Source organism: Solanum verrucosum, unplaced genomic scaffold, assembly GCF_900185275.1.
Source record: "Solanum verrucosum unplaced genomic scaffold, falcon-dt-bn FXZP01000214.1, whole genome shotgun sequence".
NCBI lineage: Eukaryota > Viridiplantae > Streptophyta > Magnoliopsida > Solanales > Solanaceae > Solanum > Solanum verrucosum.
The window spans coordinates 1,996,024-2,021,404 of record NW_026020059.1 but is presented as its reverse complement, the minus strand read 5'-3'; the positions used below and the strand labels follow the sequence as shown (position 1 = coordinate 2,021,404).

The following is a 25,381-nucleotide window of genomic DNA, read 5'->3' as shown; positions in this document are numbered from 1 at the left end:
CTCAAATTTCATGCAATTAACTCAAAACCTCAATAATCAAGATCCCAATAGAAACTTCACCAAAATCCATCAAGAACTCAATTACTCTACTTTCAAAAACATAAATATGCTGAATGAAATCATGATTGACATGTGGGTGAACGAACCCAATTCTATGTGATCTCACATACCTTGTAGGGATTAACCCTTGGTGAAATCTGCAAGCGAAACTCAAGAACGCGACGAACCTTGGCTTTTCTCCTCTTTTCTCTTCTCTCAGAGCCCTAGCGAAATTTTGTAATGCATAAACTAAACCAAATCATTTTATACCCCAATTAAATTACTAAAATCGAATTAAACTAATTGGTTAGGGAAAAGACCAAAATACCCCTCTTAAATTCGGGTAACTTTCCTTAACTAGACAACCCAACTTTGAAAGGGCATATCTCCCTCATACGAGCTCGAAAATTAGCAAACTCGGTGGCGTTGAAGAGATAATTCAAAGAAATTTCATTTGATATCTTATGGCATACCTAAATCATCTTGTACTGAGAGTTATGGTCGTTTGAAGTTGACCCAGAACTCATACTTAGCATAACTTGCCAATATTTCCAAATTTAATCTTTCCAAAAGTGGTTTATTTTTAATTCTAGTTCTTTCAATTAGCGAGGTGTTACACGCCAACAGTACGCCAAGGCTTGACTTTAAAAGTTCAGTCCCTGGGGTGACGTACCAGCACTGCGCCAAGGCCTGACTTCTGAAGTTCAGGGTCTGGCGCCCTGCGCCAGCAATACGCCAAGGTTTGCTGGGTCGATTCTTTTCTTTGTTTCATTCGACGCCTATTCCTTTAAGTTGTGCCCACATTTTCCTTCTCTATACTAGCTCCTATAAGCTCTATTCACCTTTGAAAATCCCTACATGTCCTAATCAGGTGTCTAAGTGCATCCAAAACTAAAGTGAGTTTACATGAAAAGTTTAAGGACTCTATTTTCAGAAGAAAAAATATATATAACAGTTTTCAGTTGCTATGCATATCAATCTTGGGCTTGAAAGATAAGTCCATAGGAATACGTTTAAATATAAGTATGAGTTTTGTTTTTAAAACTACTTCCTTAAAGCAATAGTCTCTTTCTTTGCAAAGGGAGAATTGAGCACTATCGATATTTTTTCATTATTTTGGAAGTAGTATCGAGCATTGAATTGGGTTAGAATCTTTTATAACTCAAATGCCCAATAAAACTACGTAGCCAGCGTAGGATATGATAACATTGATTCGTCATGTGACTCCTCACTGCCTCTGAAAAGGCCTATTAGATGGATCCATAGTTACACTACCTTATCATCCTTTCCCTCGAAAAATTATAGGATGGACCTTGCAATATGGGTGCAACGTTTTATCATTGCTAGGCTCATGGTAATGGTTGTCGGTTAGAGAAACTACCCACAATTAAAGTATATTATTTTCATATTGCTTTTATTGCATATCTTATTGTAAAGCTTAAATGGTTTACACTTCATGTTCATGTATTGATTCAGTTGAGTTGCTTTCAGTCATTCAATTCAGTTACTGTTTTATTCAACCATATTACATACTCGTACATTCAATGTACTGACGTCATTCGACCTGCATATTTTATGATGCATATACATGTGTTCAGGATCATTAATAGTCTCTTCATTGAGATCATCTTACACTCGTAGACAATATTTGGTGAGACATCATTGCTTCTAGGGAACTCAAACTCCATTTAGTTTTTAGTAGTATTTGAGGTGTCGTGGGTCTTGTCCCGACATCTATGTTGAAACAGTTATAGGCTTCATAGAATGACAGAATTAGATGTTTTCCATTGTTTCTCATGATGTTTATTTAATTTATGAATTATGTTAAGTATTTCAAGACTGTGTTTTAAAATTTTCCTTTGAATATCTAAATGCTCATCTATTTAGGCTTCTGTGTATCTTTATGAGTCATGTGAGTCATAGTTAGTCAGGCAAGAGTTCGCTTGAGGATCAAAAATGGTTCTCGAGTGTTAGTCATGTTCAGGGTGTAGGCTAAGATCGTGACATGGATAAAACATCTTACCAGAATAAAAATTAAATAATAAACTATTAGTGTTAGTAAAAAAATTAAAGATTAAAGTATAAGTATTCCTTAAAAAAGAATTTTATTTTCTAATAAAATTTAAAACATTTTTTATCCCACTTCAGTACCTCTCCCTTTTTACCCTCCCCCCTTCACACCACTCACTCTTTCCTAAACATTTTTTAAATATTATTTTTATTTTTTAAAAGGAAAAAATTATTCCATCTCATCTAATCCTCTGCTTTCCATTTTTTATATTTTTTTATTCTGTGTGAGATATATACATATGTTTTTTTAAAAATATTTTTTATTTGAATTCCGAAATGAAAAGAAATCTTGCAATTTTTTATTTGCATACCGAACATAAATGAAAATTTTATTTAAAAATAAATCTTGTAACAAGTAGAAAATACTTTCATAAAAATATATGTATATGTCTAACACAAATTAGAAAAAAAATGAGAGTAGAGATTTAGGTGGAGTGTGGTAGAATTTTATTTTTTCTAAAATAAAAATAATATCTATTTTTTTAGGAAGGAAGGAGGGGGATTTGAGGGAGGAAGGGGGATGACGTAAGATTGTTTTAAAAAAAATTATAATTTTTTTTAAAAAAATAAATGGGCAAGGGGAGGGGGTATAATGGGAGGAGGTGGTGGAGTGTGATAATAAAAATATTTTAAATTTTATTTTAAAAAAATACAATTTCTTTCTTTGAGATAGTGATATTGTTGTCTTTAAGTTTTAATTAATACTAACAATTTATTCAATTTTTGTTAAGATAGAATGCTTTGTCCATACATAGAACTAGCAATTTTTTTAAATAAAAGAAAGACTGTAGTACACACACCATTAAGAAATGTATTAAAAGAGATGTGTATTTCTCAAATTAATGAGTGATAGTTTAGGTATAAAACTCACATTCCAAATAATTTAGTTAAGAATTTTAAAAAATAAATAAATTAAGTGTATTTTTGACACTACAATATGCACTCTATAATCTATGATTCAGATTTTTTTTTTTTTAAATCAGCCAATTAATTAGGGTCAACAATTATATTTCTTCTCCATTACAATCTCTTTCTTCTGCCTAGAGTAATTTAACAAGTTTTGACTTTGTGTTTGGAATTTTTCAGTATGCCATTTTTGATGTGGCAGTAGAGATAGAAGGAAGATGGGGTTAATTATTGACCATGGTTACTGGATCAAATAAAATATGAACCATTTATTATATTAAGGGACACGTGTTATAAATTTAGTATGCAGCTGCCAAATAAAAATAAAAATTTATGAAGGATTATATAGAAGGTGATGTACCAACCTGGGTTGTGGTATAGTGATAGAATTGCTTCACTTCTAACTATAGATTTTGGTTTCGAGTCTTGGGTATGAAGAAAATCATGTTGGAAACGTCAGACCTAAATGGGCTCTACAGTGGGCGATCTAAATTTAGTCGGGTTCTAATATGGACTCTAGACACGAAACAATATTCTGTCCCTTCAATTGTATTTAATATGTTTATGGACATTTTCGGGTTCCACAAACTGAGCTGTCAATAGGCTATTATATATGCTATCCCAAGAATTAATAAATTCAATATAAAGAGTCAGTTATATTGTCAATTATCAGTATCATTTTCTTTGATTTCTTCTTTAATATTAAATGTTTTGCCCCTCTGTGTTTTCCTTTTTAATAAGAAAAAATGTATGAAGAGGCAATTAGTGAGGGATACAATGTCACCTGATGTCTCACCAACAATTAATCATTTTTAAAAATGTTATTTTTAAAATTTGAACATGTAAAGAGAGTAATAATTCATGTTTGAACACAAATTATACTCTTAACTTATATAACAAAAACTAAATTTGGGTAAAAGTCTAAACATTAATAAAACATGGTAGACAACTTTTATTTGTCAACTATAAACAGTTAAAAACACGTTTTTGAAAACATGAATTAAGTTGATATTTATTAATAGAGGGTTTACATTTGATGTTTCATGCTTACCATTTTATGCCTTTTAATAACTAATGTGAATTTGGGATGTTGAATTTTTGTGAGATCATCTATTTGTTGTATTCATTTTTTTCTTAGATTAGATTTTGACGACATCCATTTTCTCTTGTTCGAACAACTAAAATGCTTTCATATCAAATAATCATATATTTTCTCTGTCCCATTTTATATAACATATTTTTTTTTTTAGTCTGTTTCTAAAAAGATGTCATCTTACTATAATTAGAAATGATTCCTTTTTTACCCTTAATAATGATACTAACTGTTATTTGCAGTTTTGATGATTTGACAAACCATGGGACCTTGTAAACAGACTTGATCCTTGTGTCAATGTACACACAAATGCCAGACTATGAAAAATACAATTGGTTGGTGCACAGTCTCCAACTGTGGCAGAAACCTCGGCCTGGCATGGCCTCGAAGGTTGTGTCTATTCTTCATAAAGGTTATGTCCAATAGGTACAACCTTAGTTTTTGCAACTTGAAAATTCTCAAGAACATTTGCAAAGACCCACTTTCAAGAAATATCATCCTCAAGAGAAACAGGGACCTGATAAAGCTGTCTAGTTGTCTTAGGATTATATCTTCCATACTTACATTGTAAATCTGTTCCTAATCTATAAAGGATTCAGATCTCTTGTTCGTTTTGTAAAAATCTGAATCGGTTAAAGTTAACTGATTTAGTGGGCAGTGTTGTATCTGCTCAGTCAAAATTCTAAGTCATCTAGGAGCTAGTTGATTTAGTGGGCAGTGTGATATCTGCTTAGTTGAATTCTAAGTTATCTAGGATTGATAGCTTAGTAGGCAGTGTGGTATCTTCTTAGGCTCAATAAGTAATATAGTTATTACTTAGATTTGAGATTAATAGCTTAATCTCATTTGGTGTTGTATCGGTGTTTCACTTTTGTTTGAAGAGATTAGTGAAAACAGTTGAAAATCCTGTGTGACAGGTCGTGGTTTTACTCCCTTGAGCAAGGAGGTTTCCACGTAAACTGCTTGTGTTGTCTTCTGGTTGTTATTTGTGCTTTATTACTGTTCTTGCTAAGTCAAGGGACTCTGTCTGTTGACTGATAGTGGACACATGTATTCTATCGATTGGTTTCATAACAGGTGCTCTCTAACTAGTTAACACCAAGAGAGAGAGACTCCTGTAGAAAGATGGTTGCTCCACTGAACCTAGAAGAAGGACAATCGTCAACAAGACCACCTCGTTCAATGGCCAGTTCTATAGTTGGTGGAAAACAAGGATGCACAACTTTTTAATGGCTGAAGACAGCGAGTTGTGGGACATTGTGCTAGATGGATCATTCATCCCAACAATAGAGGTGAAAGATAGAGAAATTACAAAAGTTGTTCTGAAGACTCGCCAATAGTACAACGAGCCGGACAGAAAGAAGATCGAGAAAAGCTATAAAGCTAAGAAGTTGCTTGTGTGTGGTATAGGTGCTAAAGAATACAACCGCATCTCTGCTTGTGAGTCGGCAAAGGAAATCTGGGATTGTCTAAAAATAGCTCATGAGGGCACAAAGCAGGTGAATGAATCAAAGGTGGATATGCTAACCACCCAATATGAGAACTTCACAATGAAGGAGGGGGGAACTAGTCATGACATGCATACAAGATTCTCCTTCATAACCAACGAGCTACGATGTTTGGGAGAACCTATCGACCCAGTAAGCTGGTCAAGAAGATTCTTCGAATTCTTCCCAAGTCATTGCCAAGCAAAGTAGATGCCATCACTGAAGCAAAGGACCTGAAGGTTCTGACTTGGTAATCTTTAGACTCATGAAATGAATAGAAACCAAGACACTTCAAAGAAGGAGGTAAAGAAACATAAATCTCTAGCTCTCAAGATCTCACCAGGTGAAGTCTCCAGTGAAGAGGATGATATGGCTTATCTTACCCAGAGATTTCAAAAAATTGTGAGAAAACATGGAGGTTTTCGAAAGGGAGGGAACCCTCTCCGTGCTGCAACTGCAAGTGACCTATGTCACAAGTGTGGAAATGTGGGACACTTTATGAGAGACTGTCCGATGCTCAAAGCTGAAACCAAAGAGTATCAAAGACCTGGAGGTGAAAAATACAAAAGAAAGGACCTGGTACCCGAGAAAAATGCAAGAAAAGTTGCAGTTGACTATGTCGTGAAGAAATCTCTTGCTATCTGGGGGGATTCCTCAAGTGAGTCAGGAGAATCTGAATGTCTGGAAGATGCATCCATGTTAGCTGTTAAAGATGATGAGAATGTTTATGATGGCTTATTCTCACTCATGGCCAAATCGGATGACGAGGAAGATGAAGAAAAGGTAACACTCATTGACCTTAAACAAAACTTGAATACTTATTGTGTTAGAAGGTTAAGAAATCTAGATGGTGTTCTAATTGATTCTGTTATAGAGTTAACAACCCAAAAGGACTCTATGAACAACGGTCTAAACAAGTTTAGCAAAGAAAAGACAGCTTTGACTGTCAACATGTCTATTATCGAGGAACAATTGACAGTTCTAGAAACTGAAAATCTAGAACTCAATGAGTAATTGAGCATAATAAATGAGAAATCTGGCAAAAGGAAAAGGGAGGCTATTAGTTTGCAAATAGAGTTGGAAACTAGTCTGAACATTGCTGAGACCAGACTTGCTCTAGCCTTGGAGAGGAATGATCAGATGGAAATGGACCTGGTCCGTCTGAGAGAAGAACTGAAAAATTCTCTAAAATGGACCAGCTCCACCAAACTACTTTCTAACATCACTAGTCAAAGTAACTACAACAAGAAGGGGTTGGGTAGTTTGAACATTAATCCTTCCTACAATTCCCACAGTAAATATGTGTCTGTGTTAGATAATCTACTATGTCTTCACTACGGTCGCAATGGTCATCTAAAAAGGGATTGTCTTGCCTAAAAAGCCTCACAAGAAAAAATTTCAGTCTACTCCAGACAGAAAATAGCACAAAAAAGGGGACCTGCTCCCACTAAGTCCTCAAACAAGAAAAGGACTAACTTGCCTCATTGGGTAAGAAACACTCTTTTTACGCCCTTATCAGCTTACTGGAAACTCAAATTAAAATGGGTTCCCAAGTCTAACAAGTAATCTTTGTTGCAAAGGAGTAAAGGAAGTAGCAGTCAGTGCTTGTTTATGGACAGTGGATGCTCGAAGCACATAACTGGTGAAGGCATTTCACTCAATGCACTTCAAGCGGAGGTGTCTTTTTTGGTGATGGAAAGAAGGGGTATATTCTTGGAGTTGGCAAAATTGGAAAATCACTTGAACACTCTATTGAAAATGTTTACTATGTGAGTGGGTTAAAATATTGTCTTCTTAGTGTGTCCCAGATATGTGACAAAGGAAACAAGGTCAAGTTTCTTTCAGATAAATGCATTGTTACCAGCTTGCCAACTAAGGAAGTCATCCTGACAGCCATAAGACAGAAGAACATGTATGTGGCAGATCTGAATGCTGCTCATGGAGATGATCTGACATGCCTCAGCGCTCTAAGTGAAAATGCCAACTTGTGGCATAGGAGGCTAGGTCATGTGAGCTCTTCTTTATTGAACAAGCTTGTCTCTAGGGACCTGGTTCGTGGCTTACCAAAACTGAAGTTTAGTGACAACAAAGTCTGTGATGCATGTGTGAAAGGGAAACAGACCAGATCCTCGTTCAAGCCAAAGAAGCAAGTAAGCTCGTCAAGAGCTCTTCAGTTGGTTCAAATGGATCTGTGTGGGCCTGTGAAAATTCAGAGTAGAGGTGGAAAGAAGTACATCCTGGTGATTGTGGATGACTACTCAAGATTCACTTGGACTATGTTCCTCAAGTCCAAGTGTGAGACCAGTGAAGTTTTAATGATATTCTATAAGATGATTCAGACAAAGCTTAATTGCAAGATTGCAGGGATCAGGTCAGATCATGGAACAGAGTTTGAGAATGCAAAGCTTGACTCTTTCTATGCTGACAATGGTACTCATCATAACTTCTCAGCACCCAGAACTCCTCAACAAAATGGGGTTGTTAAAAGGAAGAACAAAACTCTGGTTGATATTGCCAGAACCATGCTTATAGACTCAGAACTTTTGGGCTGAAGCAGTTAACACTGCATGTTATGTGACTAACATGTGTTTGATCAGGTCTCTACTGAACAAAACACCATATGAGCTGCTCAACAACCAAAAGCCAAAATTGAATTATTTAAGGGCTTTTAGTTGCAAGTGTTTTGTGCTAAATAATGGTAAGGATGATTTGGGAAAGTTTGATCCTAGAAGTGATGAAGGTGTGTTCGTAGGGTACTCATATTCCAGCAAAGCTTACAGAGTCTTCAATAAAATAACATTATGCATTGAAAAAAGTGTTCATGTGGTTTTTGATGAAAGTGGTGATTTGAAGAATCTTGAATTAAAGGATGATGATGATCTTGATGAGTTGTTTAAAATTCAGAGAGATGAAATTAATTGTCCACTAGCGGAAGGAAGTCAAAACACTCATGGTGCTGGCTTCGATTAATTGGAAAAGGTTAATGAAGCTGACAAGTCCTCTGAGAGACCTGGTCCATCCAACAATGCAAATCAGGAAGAATCACCTCAATCTGAGAATGATGATTCCGAAGATGAAGAAGAACAGAAGGATCAACCTCAACCCATGAGTTCTAAATCATGATAGAAGCATAAATCATTTCATCCTCTTAATAATCTTATTTCACCATTGAATTCTGGAATGCAAACCAGATCCAAGACTAGAAATCTGATTGCATTCTCAGCATTCATATCAACTATTGAGCCCAAAAATGTGAAAGAGGCCTTGAAAGATGCTGACTGGGTCAATTCCATGAAAGAGGAACTCCATCAGTTTGAGCGGAGCAAAGTGTGGCACCTGGTTCCAAGACCTGCAGACAGAACCATTATATGGACCATGTGGGTGTTCAGAAACAAGCTTGATGAAAATGGATTTATCATAAGGAACAAGTCAAGACTATTTGTTCATGGGTATAATCAAGAGGAAGGCATTGACTATGACGAAACTTTTTCCCCTGTTGCTAGAATGGAGGCTATCAGAATCCTTATTGCCTTTGCAGCCTTCATGGGATTCAAGTTCTTCCAAATGGATGTCAAAAGTGTCTTCTTGAATGGAGACCTGAAGGAAGAAGTGTATGTGAAACAACCACCTAGCTTTGAGGGTGATGACTGCCTAAACCATGTGTTTAAACTCATCAAAGCCCTGTATGGATTGAAACAAGCTCTTAGAGCTTGGTATGAGCGACTGTCCAGATTTTTTCTGAAGAATGGATTTAAGAGGGGCAATATAGACAACTCAAGAAAAGAGAAAAGGAACTGCTCATCATCCAAGTGTATGTGGATGATATCATTTTTGGAGCCACCTATGGATCTCTGTGTGAAGAATTTGCTACGTTGATGGGGAATGAATTCGAGATGAGCATGATAGGAGAGTTGAATTTCTTCTTAGGACTGCAGATCAAGCAAACCTCAAGTGACACTTCCATCTGTCAAGAGAAGTACATAAAAGAGTTGCTAAAGAAGTTTCATATGGTTGACTCTAAGCCTATTGACACCCCCATGGGTACAAACTCAAAGATGGGAGCAGGTGAGTCTGATGCTCTTGTGAATTAAACCATGTACAGTGGTACTATTGGATCACTGCTATATCTAACAACAAGTAGACCTGACATTGTCTTCGGTGTAGGCATGTGTGCAAGGTTTCAAGCATTTCCTACAGAGTCGCATCTGAAAGCAGCCAAGCGGATTCTGAGTTATCTAAAGAAGACAGGGGACCTGGTCCTTTTCTATCCAGTAGGGGACTCCTTTGATCTAGTAGGGTATGTAGATGCTGATTTTGCAGGTATCAGGTGGACAGGAAGAGCACCTCCGGAATGACACATTTCCTGGGATCCTCGCTCATCTCTTGGGGAACCAAGAACTAAAATTCAGTGGCTCTCTCCATGGATGAAGCTGAATATGTAGCTGCTGCATCATGTTGTGCACAACTACTATGGATCAAGCAACAACTTGAGGATTTCAGAGTACTCATCTATACCATTCCTCTCATGTGTTATAATACCAGTGCAGTCAGCATGGGAAAGAATCCGGTCCAGCACAAGAGAACAAAGCACGTTGATGTAAGACATCACTTCTTGAGAGACAATGTTAAAAAGGGGAACATCAGCATGCATTACTACAGAACTGAAGATCAAATTGCATACATTTTCACAAAGGCCCTTAGCAAGAATCAATTTGAGAGTAACAGGTTGATGTTGGGAATGATGAACATATAGTGAGCTAACCCTATCCATTTGGCTATGATCAGAAGGGCAGGTATCCTCATTACTTGTATTGTTTTGTTTAAGTGAGATCAACCTTATACCTGATGCAGGTATACACTCATGGAAAATCACAGGAGCAAAGAATAGTCAGAACCATTCAGGAATCAAAATGCTCCTGCAAATATGGACCTGGTCCTGTCTAAAGGTTAGCACTCTCTACATTTCACTTAAACTGTTAAATGAGAACCGTTGAGATCTCTACGTGTCAGTCATCGGCTTTCTGACCATTGTCCCATCGCTTCAAGTTCAAGTGACGTGTCTACTCAAGGACCTGACACATCGTTTCATTTTCTTTTTATTTCTCTTCCCTACATTTCATCCCTTCACTTTTCAAACTCTTCTCTCTCAAGTCATCTGCAAAACCCTAATCTTTCTCTCTCCAGAACCTTTTCTCCTCCTCTCTCTCTAACATGTCTTAGTCACCGTCTTCTTCGAAGAAAATGCTGGACTCCCTAAATAAAATTGATCCAGTGGCATTTTACACATCATCTGATGTTTCCTCTCCGTTGAAAATGTCAACCATCTCTCCGATCAACATTGCAAAAGCTAGTCCTCATACTCCCCAGTCTCCCATAGATCTAAATCCCAGCACCATCACATCAACCTGGTCCCTACCCAGCTATGCTATCTGACCAGTTGTTTGAGGGTGATCTTCCCAAGAGTAAGTCCTCTGAGTCCAATATTCTTGCCGCTAGTGAAAGCTTGGTCATCGAAAGTCTGGCGCAGATGAGAGAAGGGGTGATAAATGAAGAAGGAGGAAGTTTTATGGATAGAATACTTGGAGATTCCAAACCAGTATTTGACCAAACACCTGAGGTTGTTCTCCATCCGTCTACTGATTCAAGTGACACTGACGAGGACAATGTTCCTCTTAGGTGGGCAATACAAAAGAGAATGGTCATTGTCACCACGAATGGAAAAGTAAAGGTCATAGAAGAAACTATACAAAAGAGGCCCTTTACTAGAGCAATTTCCCAAAAACTCATGGGTGATGCTATGAATTCAAGTGAAACAACTACAGCAGAAAATAGAAGGAGAAGGAGGTCTGGTGATGTTGTAATTGAGTTGTCCGCTGATGATGTGGTTGATGTCTCCAACGAACTCTCTGAAAAGGAGTCTGTGGATGAAGACATCCCCCTGGTTGTTGCAAAAAGAGGAAAAAGGAAACAACGGAAGAAATCAAACAAGGTGAAATCTAGGACCTACAACCAAGAAGGGTGATACTACAAAAGGAAAAGAAAAAGAGTCACAAAAGAAAAGGGAACCATCAAAGAGAAAAAGAGAAACTTCCCCTGTTCACAAGCAAAACTCTGAACAGGGACTAGGTACCAAACAAACAAAGGATGACAAGGAAGTTAGTAAGCAAACGATTGTTGATAATCTGCGCCTATAGAAGGTCCTAAGAGGGAGGGTGTTTTATACTTAAATCCTTACGAAGCCAGGTATGGACTCATTGGTTGATCTCGTGGAGCTTCAATCATGGACTCACTTGTTCATGACCAAATTTCCCGTTCTACATGAAGAGCAAGTTCGAGAGTTCTACTATAATGTGGAATTTGCAGAAGAGGATACTCTTCACACCTGGGTAAGTAACAAAATTCTATATCTGGATGAAGAACTGCTGGGAAAAATACATGAGGTACCTAGAGAAGAGACCAGATCCGTGGTGGGAAAGTCTTGCACCAAGCAGTTTGTGAAAGAATGCTCAAAACTTCCTGACATGTGTTGTGCGGGTGTTCAAAATAAGATCATGAAGGGGGAGTAATAACTGTTGTTTGAGTTTGTTAATAATGTACTTCTTCCTCGAACTGAGAAACTCACGGTGGCATCTTCGACTGACTTGTTTGTAATAGAATCACTCTGCAAATTTGAACCTCTCAATCTCCCAGCCCTAATATTAGAGCATATGTATAAATTGAACACAGGGGCAAACATGGAATGGGCCATGGGTATTTCCTCACTAAAGTATTTAAACATCTGGACATTTCAGTGGGACTAGATATTGTTGGAATTGTTAAACAGTCTTTCTCGTTGAGTACTTTGGTGGAATGTGAGTGCATTGAACGGAAGTCAGGACCGCTGAGCAAGATGTCTCAGTTGATACTGGAACAAGATCAGCTGAAGCATGAATTGGAGGAGATGACTGTGTTTGTGGGCAACAAAGATGCAGAGATTGCCTTATTAAAGGTTCAACTGCTCAAAGCACAGACTGAGGGACCTGGTATTGAGGTAGTTAAAGATTTAAGGTTACAAAATACTACCCTTCTGGCTCATAATGCTACTCTACAAGAGAAAGTGATCAAAGATAATGATGAAGCAAATGCTCGACTTACTCTTGCTATCAAGTCCCCCTTTCCCATCAGCCTCCATCTACATAGTCATTCCCTTTCCCTTCCTGTGTCTTTCTTTTGTGTGGACAATGTCCGGGGTTCTCAATATTAGTTTAAATTGTAATGTATTGACTGCTATCTTTTGTGCAATGAAATTGGTTCATGTTTTGTTGTGATTAATCCTTGTTTAATCTTGTTTGCTCACCATGTCTGTGTTGCCCTGGCGATGATCTTACTTCTCAAATTTACTTGTTATGCTGGTTTACTACACTTTTTTTTATGATGCCAAAAGGGGGGAAAATGTTGGTTGCTTAGGTTGGGAAGCAGGTTGACAGACAGGGGAAATGAAATGGAAGGCATGTTGACAGGGGGAATGAAGCAGGTTGACAGTGGGAATGAAAATGAAGGCATTTGTGTGGAGTTTGTCATCATCAAAAAAAGGGAAAATGTTATTTGCAGTTTTGATGATTAGACAAACCATGGGACTTTGTAAAGGACTTGATCCTTGTGTCAATGTACACACAAATGTCAGGCTGTAAAAAGTATAATTGGTTGGTGCACAGTCTCCAACTGTGGCAGAAACATCAGCCAATGACATGGCTTCGAAGGTTGTGTCTATTCTTCATAAAGGTTATGTCCAATAGACATAACCTTAGTTTTTGAAACTTGAAAATTCTCAAGAACGTTTGGAAAGACCTACTTTCAAGAAGTATCATCCTCAAGAGCAACAGGGACCTGATAAAGCTGCAAGCTGTCTTGTTGTCTTAGGATTATATCTTCCATATTTACATTGTAAATCTGTTCCTAATCTATAAAGGATTCAGATCTCTTGTTCGGTTTGTAAAATCTAAATCGGTTAGAGTTAACTGATTTAGTGGGCAGTGTTATATCTGTTCAGTCAAAATTCTAAGTCATCTAGGAGCTAGTTGATTTAGTGGGCAGTGTGATATCTGCTTAGTTGAATTCTAAGCTATCTAGGGTTGATAACTTAGTGGGCAGTGTGATATCTTCTTAGGCTCAGTAAGTAATAGAGTTATTACTTAGCTTTGAGATTAATAGCATAATCTCATTTGGTGTTGTATATGTGTTTCACTTTTGCTTGAAGAGATTAGTGAAAACAATTGAAAATCTTGTGTGACAAATCGTGGTTTTACTCCCTTGAGCAAGAAGGTTGTCACGATCCGAGAGCACCCCCTAGTCGTAACACGGCGTACTTGACCCCTTCTAATACAAGCCTCTTAGCATTAATAACATTAGATACATAGAAATAGTGCAGAATTTAAAACTTTTCTTTAATAAATCCAACATCAAAAGACATTTATAAAGCAGCGGAATACTTAGTCTCACATGGCCATCTTGGACAAACTTTAACAAGATAGGGTCACGGCCCTTTACAATCGAAGTCTTAACAAAGTCTTAAACATAAAAACTAGAAACATAAAATCATTGTCCTCGACATATGAGGACATACCAAAAGAGGTCTTGAGAGGACTCTAATCCCAAGCTTCCCTAGAGAAAGCAATCACTTGCCAGAACAGAACCTACACTTGTAGTAAAAATAAGAACAATATGGGTTAGCACACAAAAAATGTACTAAGTATGATGACCATGCAAAAACATGCTTTAAAAAGGGGCATTTTGTTGAAAGTCATGCTTTATGCCATTTTTGTAAAACTTCATGAACATTGATACAAGAGGCATAATATAAGTCACAACCAACATACAAAGTCACATAATTCATATTTGACCAAAATCACATATAACCCTTTACCTTTACCTTGAGCCTCCACCTCAAGTAACCCTCAAGCTATGCCTTGTGCAATGTATGGGTAGCGTCCCATACCACCACCCACACTAAGGCACCATCTTAAGGTCACCCAAAAGTGAACTTACCATTCATCCTTTCCACCTTTACACAATAAAGCATTTAAGAGACATAAACATTACATGAATCACATCATCACATTAAGACCAACATCTAAGACAACTCTAAGTCATACTTGTGCAATGTGCAAGTAGCATCCCATACTACTACTCACACTAAGTACTCCTTTGAAGTCACCATAGACAAGGCACATTCATATGGAATATACATGACAAGGAAGTAACTCATAATACAATCCAAGTATAGCATGCATCTTTACATTTAAGCATTTAAGCCAACATTCTTCATTAGATTCATTTAGGACATATTCATGCATTTAGAGGACTTTCATACATTAAGTTTGGAAAGTCAATACACATTTTCAAACATAGAAGACAAGCTATAGTCACAATACACTCATAACATAGTAATATCAATACCTTAGCAACCTCTAAGAACACTTGTGCAATGTATGGTTGGCATCCCATAATACCAACCTTACTAAGCATTCCTTGAAGCCACATATTCATTTCCATAATCTTCAAGCTTACCATGATCCATAGTCATAAATGAGGAATTATACAAGTACATAAACTAAACAGAGTTAATATCTCAAAAGGTCACTCAACTTTAGAAATTTATCTAATAAAGTCATTAAACTTTATTTTGTATCAAAAAAATCACTTAACTTAATTCTTTGTATCAATAAAATCACCCAATCATATTCATCATTACAAAAATTACACCACAAATAAATTATTTTTTATATTACGTTCATGATTAAACTACTAAATAAATGACTCAAAATTACTATTTCATTATAAAATAATATAAATTAAAAATAAAAGATAAATTTATCAAACTTGAACCTAAAATTCTCCAAGTTGTTATTCACTCAAACAAGAAATTGATTAAATCATCACAACAAATGTTGTTATACCGTCAAATGAAGCAATAGTAATTTATCAAATGAAATTGATAAATTATTGAAATTGACTAAACTATCAGATCAAGTGGTAGGCATCATTGCAATGAAGCAGTATTAATTTATCAAATGGAGCAGTATTAATTTATCAAATGAAATTATCTATTAATATTTTATTTTGTAATAAAGTAGTAATTTAAGCTATTTATTTATTATTTTAATTGTGATTAGATATAAAAAATAATTTATTTTATTTTTTTAATGATAAATTTGGTTGAGTGATTTTATTGACATAAATGTTTAAGTTGAGTAATTTTATTGATATAAATGCATAAGTTGAGTGATTTTATTGATACAAAAAAAAAGTTTAATGACTTTACTAGATAAATTTTCAAAGTTGAGTGACCTTTTGAGATATTAACTCAACTAAACATAAGGAAAGTCATCTATTCATATCTTATCATACCATAAGGAAACCATTCGACAACATCCTAATAAGTTTCCTTGTGCAATGTAAAAGTGAAGTCCCATACCCCCACTTCTACCAAGTAAACCCATTAAGAAGTCATAGTATAGTTCCTATCATATTCATTATCTTATTGTTATTAGGGAATATTAGTCATAACCGACATAGATCATGTGAGCTACATGGAATCCTGTGTCATATAACCCCACACCGAAAGAAGGCGTTCTTACTTGCCGAAGGTAGAACTAATCATATTTAGCTTCTAAGTGGATCCACTAGCTAAGTCCTATGTTTGGCACATAGTTATGGGATAGGGAGATTGCTACTAGAAACCCAACCTATTGCATTAGCGGAGGAGATTCCATCTCATGAGTTTACTATAGATGACCCAACCTATTGCATTAGTGGAGGGGCCTTTTCCTCATTGTCCATTTCCACTCGGTACTAAGCATTATTTCCCAGTTATACATAATTGGTATGGAATTGTATCTACATGTGTGAAGGAATACTTTACCCTTCGTTCAATACAATTCACTAAATAGCTCATAGATTCATTTAAGTGAGAACTACCTTTCACCTTAGAATCATCATTTTAGGGTGAGTAACTTTCACCTCCTTATTCATAGTGTTTTCATGAGAACTAGCCCTTCAATCAACACAACAACATCAACATCATCCTAGACAATTTATACATAAACATGTGTAAGGATAGGGGAAATTAATCTTCCAACAACACCTCAATTCACACAATAGTCATAGGATTCTCATCTTTCAAATGAGTTCATAAGTTCATCAATAACTATCAACAATCATCAACAATCCTTCACAATTTACCCCTTACAAGGTCATGAACCAAGTCTCACACTTACATTTAGGATATACTATCATCAACATGAATAAGGCAAGGTTTCATAACCAAATTAACATAACCACAATACATAGTACAAATCACATTGCATCAATACCTTCATTGAAATTTATGAAATTGGGGTCATGGGGTAATTCATGGGTTCATAGGGAATTTTACTATAATATCACCATTAAAATGTCAAATCATCCATAATATACATCAAATAACATAATGAAAACGATTTTAGGAAAAACCCATGACTAGAATGAAAACCCTAGTTTTTGAACAATAAAACCCATTTTCGAAATTGAGTTGAGAGGGCTTCATGGAGGAAAGTATTCCATGAATCAAGGTTCTCATACACAATATCATGATAATACTTCAATTCATCAAACTATGCCTTCAAGGCCATCATCACAATAGATAAAGTAATTAAACACCTCCACCTTTCAAGTGGATCAACAATTCAATTGTCCAAATCAATCTAAGCATAAATCCACCAGCATTCATTCATAATCAATAAACCCACTTCATAAGTCACAATTTAGGAATTGAGAGAAATCATGAGTTCATAGAGTAAAATCATCTTAGATCATCAATTAAACATCCATATAATCATAGTTATCATTTGAACGTTTGATGCAAGAACCCATGCGGTTGAGTGAAACTTAGGGTTTTTCATGAAACTTGAAAACTTTGACTCTAGGGTGAAAACTAACCCTAGATGAAGGATTACCATACCTTGATATTGATTCCCCACAAAAATTTGAGGAAGAAACACCTTGAATCCACAAACCCTAGCTTCAATGGCTCCCTTCTTCTTCCTTGAGTTTAGAGAGAGAATTTTTGGGAGAAGAAGAACTTTGGGGTTTTGATTTGGGTGTTTTGAAATAAAGGAATAAATGAAGTGTTTAAAGACTAAAAACTATATATATTTATGATATAAACCATTTAAAATCATCCCCACACCTTAAATAATTAAAACGAAATTACTTAAAAACCCCTAACTTGGGTAGCCTTGTTAGGGACCACGCCCAGTTATACGGTACGTGAAGGGGAACCACGGCCCGTGGTCCTCTTGGCAGTGGCTCCCTTCACTTGCCAAGCCTTCATGAGGCCAAGGCATCTTCACAGCCACTTCTACGGACCGTGGTCAAGACCACTGGCCGTGAAGTGGTCCGTGGACTTGGGGCAGTAGCTTGGCCTCAAGGCCTTGACTCCCACTAAGCTAAGTCTTCTTCACGGCCACTTCTACGGACTGTGGTCAAGACCACTGGCCGTGAAGTGGCTCGTGGACTTGGGGCAGTGCTTGGCCAAGGTTGGACAGCCTTGGCCTTTGGGTTAGGCCTTGCCCCCTTGACTTGGCACTTGCCCTTGCAACCCTTAACCAACCTTAGAAAGTCCTTCAACTACGGAGTCTAACATGTACCTTGACGTTGACTCTCACGTTTAGGCTCTAGATCAACCTACCATTTTGCGGGTCGTTACAGAGGTTTCCACGTAAATTGCTTGTGTTGTCTTCTGGTTGTTGTTTGCGCTTCATTACTGTTCTTGCTGAGTCAAGGGACCCAGTCCGTTGACCGATAGTGGATGCACATATTCTATCACTGACAATTGATTATAATTAAAAAAATTATTATCTTACTATAATTAGAGTTATGTTTTAAGTAATCCTATAGTATATAACCAAAAGCAAGCTCACACTCACTTGAGATGATTTGTCTTTTTCCTGAGGAAAGCCGGCCCTTTTGATTGAAAGTTGTCCCTAAGTAGTAGGTAACCATATTTTGATTGGTGAGAAGATATTGAATACACAAAGTTTCTTAAAGAAATCGTTATACTTGAGTTAATCAAAGAGGTTTGTGCATAGGATGCAAACTTGATGTATCAGTGATGCGTGACAATTAAAATCTAGTTAGATCTAACTCACCAGCAATAACATCGGACATGAGCATAAGTCGTACCTGGTAAGGTTGCTTCTATGAAGGTCTGGAGCAATGATATATGTAGGTCATCTAGTTCTAGAGCAATGTGATAAAAAATAAAGTTTATCAATTATCGGTCCAGATAAGCTTTATTTGTAGAGTAACTATTCTCGGAGAATTCAAGATTCTCTCAAGCAGGGCCTAAAAAATATACTCAAGACATTACTGAGGGTTAAATTATAAGTTCCCCTCACTTGTAACCAATCTGATTCTCATCATAATAGCAATATTAAACTCTTAGTTGTAACTCAAACTCAAAGGCTCTCAAATTATCGTTTTTTGATGACATCGTAAAAAATTAATTACATCGAGAAATATTCTATAAAAATAACTTCCTTGTCTCCTTTCGCACCATGTCATTTTTTTGAAATTTAGTATTTACACATCGATCACTTGATCATTCTCTTTAATTAATCCACGTGTGATTGATTCTCTAATATAAATTCAATTGTTATTCTGAATCAAACATTAATGAGGCATGCATTGTGTGTTTGAAAACTTATGTAAATTTAGACAAGATGTTAGAAAGGGACATGAAGGTAGACTTTCATTGACTTAGATTTCTTGTGAAAAACACCACCTACAAACTACATAAATAGCCAGTCAAAGATGACCAAACTTTAAGAAGAAGAACGAGGTAGAAATAACGTGGAACAAAACACTCTTCAAAAACTACATCCTCATTACATGAAGGCGAAACATAGTTAAAATCCAAGCTATTGTTGTTCTAAGAACTCATCGGGCTATCTGGATCATTTAGAGAAGCTATAGCTGTTTCAATCCTCAACTTCAAAAGATCCCTCTCTTCTTCATCAGCCTAAAAAAAGAGAAATCAAAGTGACTATAGATATTAGGTATATATTTAGTCGATAACAAGTTTTAAAAGTTCATGTCATGTTAAAAATAAATTAAAATGGACGAAGTACTATACATATGATTATAGACTTGAAAGATCGTTATGTCCTAGCCAAATGATTAGGTTGTTCAAAATAACTGTAAAAATAGAATAAATACAATACGTGTTGACATCAAATGATCAAAGAGTTTTTTTTTTTTAAAAAAAAAAAATCGTTCTCCAATAATTAGAACTATTGACGTTAAATAAATATGATTATGTAATTTTCAGTATGTAATTTAAAAAGAATTTTGGCATACACACGTTTATTACTGTGAGGACAGTCTGGATTTTACTGCTAATCATTGACAATATAATAATGCTATCTTACCCTATAATAATGTACTGCACTAATTGAACTTTATTTTTATTTTATCAAGTGGACCAATAAATATTGTTTTCTTAATAGGAACATAAATTATAAAATGGCCCCACATCCTTGACAAAAATATTGGACCATGTATTAGTTTTCAAAATATTGATTCGTGGATTATTTTTGGCCTAATCATCAATATAATGCATATTATAAGTTTGCTTGGAAAATTGATCTACATATTGTCTCAACCATTCAATTAAATAATTTATCAAATTTATTAAAATAAAATAATGTAAATATTTAGGTGCTTATCTTTTGTTAATTCCTTTTTAAAAGGGGAATTTCTTGATTTTATATTGTGTATGGCATATGGCCAATCATGATATCAGGGAAAAAAAAGATTTATGCTACATTTGGTTCACTTGAACCTTAAGAGCGTGGATATCACGATCCACAAATTTGTCTTTTGCACAAACAACATTTTTATGTAAATAGATCTCCTTTTTAAAAAATTAAAAATAAAATTTTGGGGTAAGGAAAATAGGAGATCGATTTGCACGGGGAAGAATCAAACTCTCAACAATTAAGTAAAGCTTAGATGACTAATTAACTGATCTATTAAAATTTTTATGAGATGTTTATTGTGATTTTTTTCCTTCTCCAATTTTTCGGATTAAGAAGGTCTATGCAATTTTGAAGGCCTTCTTGAGAGTAACTTTGATATGTTAGGGATCGTTTGATAAGTAAGGATATTTCATAATTAAGTTGTCTATGTCAAAACAAATAAAAATATATATTTGTCATTTGAGAATTAATTATATATTTGTCTATATCAAAAGAAATAAAAATAAATAACTAGCAAAAAAGTGGAAGTGACATATCACATTGAATTAAATTATCAATATATAAAATCTTTCTAAAATCGACCAAATATTACTTACTGTCACCTCAAAACATCAACCATAAGCTTACGCAATGGAAATACAATATATGTTTTTATTTATTAAATATTCAACATTTTAGCATGGTATTTTTTTTTTTTATAAATGGACCTTAGTCCGATTAATCCTTAATTTATATGACATGAATGCACATGTAAATTTTGACTTTTGGATGTTTGAAGAAATTACTCCGTATAAATTTTAGAAGCAATCACTCCCAAATAGAAGAGATATGGACGAATTCAATGCAACACATGGGGATCTATAAGTTTATCGACTTCAAGTAAAGTATAAAGGAATAATTGATATGTTGTCTTGATTTTTTAGGGGATTATTATTGAAATCGAAAGCAAATACAAAATAGAGGGATCTATAATTAGATCAACTCCAAGTAAAGTATAAAGAAACAACTAATATGCTTTTTTGATTTTTTTTGGATGTTGTAATTAAAGGCGAAAGCATATACTATCTTACTAGGGAGCAACTCAAAAATAAAAGAAAATTGTTTTATTAAAAAATATTTTGTAAGAAAACAGGTAATTTCTTATATATATGTATATATTTTTTTTGAATTCAATATGTAAATAAAAAAAATATATTATCCTAAACTATTTGTATATAATCTAATGAACAATATAGGTGACTGAACTGAGATAGAGGTGTCAGGTGTCGGGTTGTAAGGATGAGGCTATAGGGTATGGGTGAAGATAAAATGTGTTAAAAGGACGTAAAATAAACTATAGCCAAAATTTAATATCACTTGTGAAATTTATTTTTTCTATGTTGGAAAGCCATTTTTCTTATTTCTTCAATAAGTAATTTTTTTTCTAACAAAATATTTTTCAACAAATTTAACCAACCAAAATGAATTTTCTTTTAAAAACAAGAATATTTTCCTCCATTAGTGGAAAAAGCAAGGGAACAAAAAACAGAGAAAAGTAAAGAAAAAGATTGTGTTTACCTCAATGAAAGCTGTCTTGAGAAGCCTCCCAGAGAAAGCAGTGATATTTGCACTAATTATTTTGATATTCAAAGATTCAAACACCTCACAAACTTTTACCATTGTGTCTGTTCTTTTGCTGCAAGTAAGGCTCACCACCACTGTCTTTTCTCCCATTGAAGATACCCTCAACTGCAACCCCAATTTTTAAAACAATTTTTTTTTTTTTTCAGAACGGACTAAAAAGAAAAACATGTGAGAGACATTATTAATCAATTAATTACCTCAAGAACATCAACAGGGGAAGAAGATGGTGGTGATCTTGTAGTTGATCCTGAAGAATCATATCCATACTGCATCTCAAATCTTCTCGATCTTTTAGGCTTTGAATCAAAACTTTCATCTTGTTCAAATTCAAGATCGGTACTACTATTCTTCTTTGACGATCTTCCAGATTCAAGCTCTGAAATTTCTCCTCGAATTCTTCTCTCTTGCTTATGCAATTCTTCAATATAATCAATTGCATCTTTGATTATTGAAGCTTTATCCATCTGAACCCAAAAAGTCAACACCCCCAACCCAATTAATTAAGTAAAAGCAAATAATCTAAAAACCACTATTCATGGTGTTTTCAATTAGTCTACTCACCTTGCTTATGTTTGGGACCACAGCTCTAAGTGCAAATAACCTCTCATTCAACTTCTTCCTCCTATTCCTTTCTGATACAATGTTCTTCGATGCCATCGATGACTGTGACCCATCCGGCGAACTTGAATCATAATACGATGAAATTGGCTCATCGAAATAGCTACATTCATTCAAGTAAAATTAACACAAGAAAAACAAAAAAAAAACAGAGTTCTTCGAGCATCAATTTAAAGTTTACCTATCGAGTTCTTCCGATTGTAAGAACATGGTTGTTTCCCAATAATTTTTATAATCATCACCAATGTTATCCATCGAGGTGGAGTGAAGATTAAGCACAACAAGACAAGTTATGCTTTAAATATCTTTTTTGTGGTTAAAGTGGGTGTGAGCTTTAAAATATGAGAAGAAGGGTAAGTAGTAGTATATATAGAGGAGAAAAGTGAGCACGTGTTCAATTTTTATTTTTATTTTTTATATTTTAATTTTATAGTTTTAAATAATTTTATTTTTAATCTTTCTTGGAAAGCTCTTATTTATCCCTGCCGTCCACATAGAGTGTGGTAGGCCGCATAGTTGATGATATGTGTCTCATTGAATTTTGTTACTCTATCTTAACTTATTATAACTATTTTTATTTCATGCCCAAACAAAAAATATATATATATTCAACTGTATGAATCTTATTATGTAATTTTCAGTATGCAAATTTAGAAGGAATTTGACAAATTCACGTTTATTAGGTGAGCATAATACATTTTCTTAAAAAAAACTACTTCCTTGGGAGTCTTCTATTTCCTTGTTCATTTTTTACTTGACATACTTATTAGAAAAATAACTTTATCATTTTACTCGTATTAATTGATAGAATTCTCAAATAAATTTACTTATTAAATAAGTTCTACCTTTTAAAAAACATTAACTCTCTAAATAAATTGAGAATATAATAAATAAAATATATTTTCTTGATTTATCAAAAAATAACAAGTAAATTGAATCAAATAAAAAATTAAAATTAAACAAGTAAAAAGAGACTTAGGAAGATGGAGTACAAACTAAAGGAGAGTAATTTCAAAGAGGACAGTCTGGGTTTTACTGCCAATCATTGACAATAAAATAATGTCACCTTATCCCATATTAATGTATTACGAGGTGATTTGTTAGCTGGTCAAGAAACAACTTATCTATATAATAATTTTATATAACTTATATTATATTTGATAAGAAGATTAGGAAGAAGGTATTTATAAATAAAATTAATATAATATTTGATTGATGATTTAGAAATTCATTTAACTAATATATGTATAAGTTATGATGAAATATATAAATTATTTTATGTAGAATAAAATATGAAATCACAAATACAAAATAATTAATCATTACATAGCTAATATATATCTACATAAAATAATACATAAATTATTTATTACTAATTTTTACATTACTAATATTTACATAAACTTAACTAACTACCAAACCATCCGAAGCACATAATCGAACTTTTATTTTTATCAAGTGGACCAATAAATATTACTTTCTTAATAGGGCGTCAAATTATCAAATGGCCCCACATCCTTGAGAAAAAATATTGGACCATGTATTAGTTTATCAAAATATTGATCCATTGTAATTTTTGGCCTAACCATCAATATAGTTCATATTATAAGTTTGTTTGGAAAACTGATCCAGATATTGTCTCGACAGTGCAATTAAATAATTTATCAAATTTATTAAAAGAAATAAAATAATTTAAATATTTAAGTGCTTGTCTTTTGTTAATCCCTTTTAGAAAGGGGTAATTCGTGATTTTATATTGTGTATAAACCTATTACATATCAGATAATAGATTTTCTCCAAAAGGAATTAAAACCTAAGGAGTTATAATTTAGGTCCGTTTGGCCATGCGATATATGAAATCATAATTTGAAATCATGATATAAACCATGAAATGAAGTTAAAGTTTTGTTTGGACAAACGAATTGAACTTTTTATGTTAGTATGTTTTCTCTTAAACATAAAAAAACTCATAAGTTATAAAACTATTAAAACTGTCTCAATTCTTTATACAATCTTACCAAATAAGTTATAAACTCGCATAATACACTATCACAAAGATATTCTTAAAAAATACAATATTTATTGGTCAAATTTTAATTCAATCAAAAAATAAAATTAAACATGAGTTTTGGTGTACTATTCTTTAATATATATATATATATATATATATTCCTCCAACATAATACAAACAATCTTCTCACGTTGAACTTGTATTTCTCGTTCATATGATTGAGAAAATGAACCAACATTGTTAGTTTGAGTCATTTGTTGGTCAATTTGGTTGGTAAATATATTTGATATAAAATAATGAATTTGGTGAATATAAATGGTAGACTAGAAATTGATTTGAAGTAATAAATTCTATGTTAGTGAGAATAATTATTATATGAGATATAAATGGTTTGAAAAGTAATGATATGAATTATAAATTTTATTTACATATGAAATAAATGATTAGTAGATATATATGTGGAGTTTTTTTTGTACAAAAATATAAACTTGTGGGTTAATTTTTATATTTAAAAAATATCAAATCATGTTTTTTTTTGGAGAATATGATTTCATCTCATGATATGAAATCAACATGAAATTGCACGTCCAAACGCTAATTTCATATCATGATTTCATATCGCAATTTTATATCACATGTCTAAATGCCTACTAAATATTTATGCTACACTTGGTTTACTTGAACCTTAAGAGCGTGGGTATCACATTTCTACAAGATCTTTTGTATTTGCACAAACATCGTTTTTACTTAAATAGAT

General features: G+C 34.2%; 2 protein-coding genes across 3 annotated transcripts in view; both read right to left on the bottom strand.

The window, feature by feature from the left end:
* Positions 1-25,381, bottom strand: part of LOC125823320 (protein TRANSPARENT TESTA 9) — a 364,024-nt gene that overhangs the window by 48,462 nt on the left and 290,181 nt on the right. The gene's annotated exons all lie outside the window — the stretch shown is intronic.
* Positions 19,338-22,949, bottom strand: LOC125823324 (transcription factor bHLH35). Its single transcript, XM_049502716.1, has 5 exons — positions 22,795-22,949; positions 22,557-22,716; positions 22,193-22,459; positions 21,930-22,100; positions 19,338-19,633 (listed from the first exon to the last, which is right to left on the bottom strand). Exons 1-5 carry the CDS (start codon positions 22,866-22,868, stop codon positions 19,544-19,546), a joined length of 762 nt encoding a protein of 253 aa, XP_049358673.1. The 5' UTR covers positions 22,869-22,949; the 3' UTR covers positions 19,338-19,543.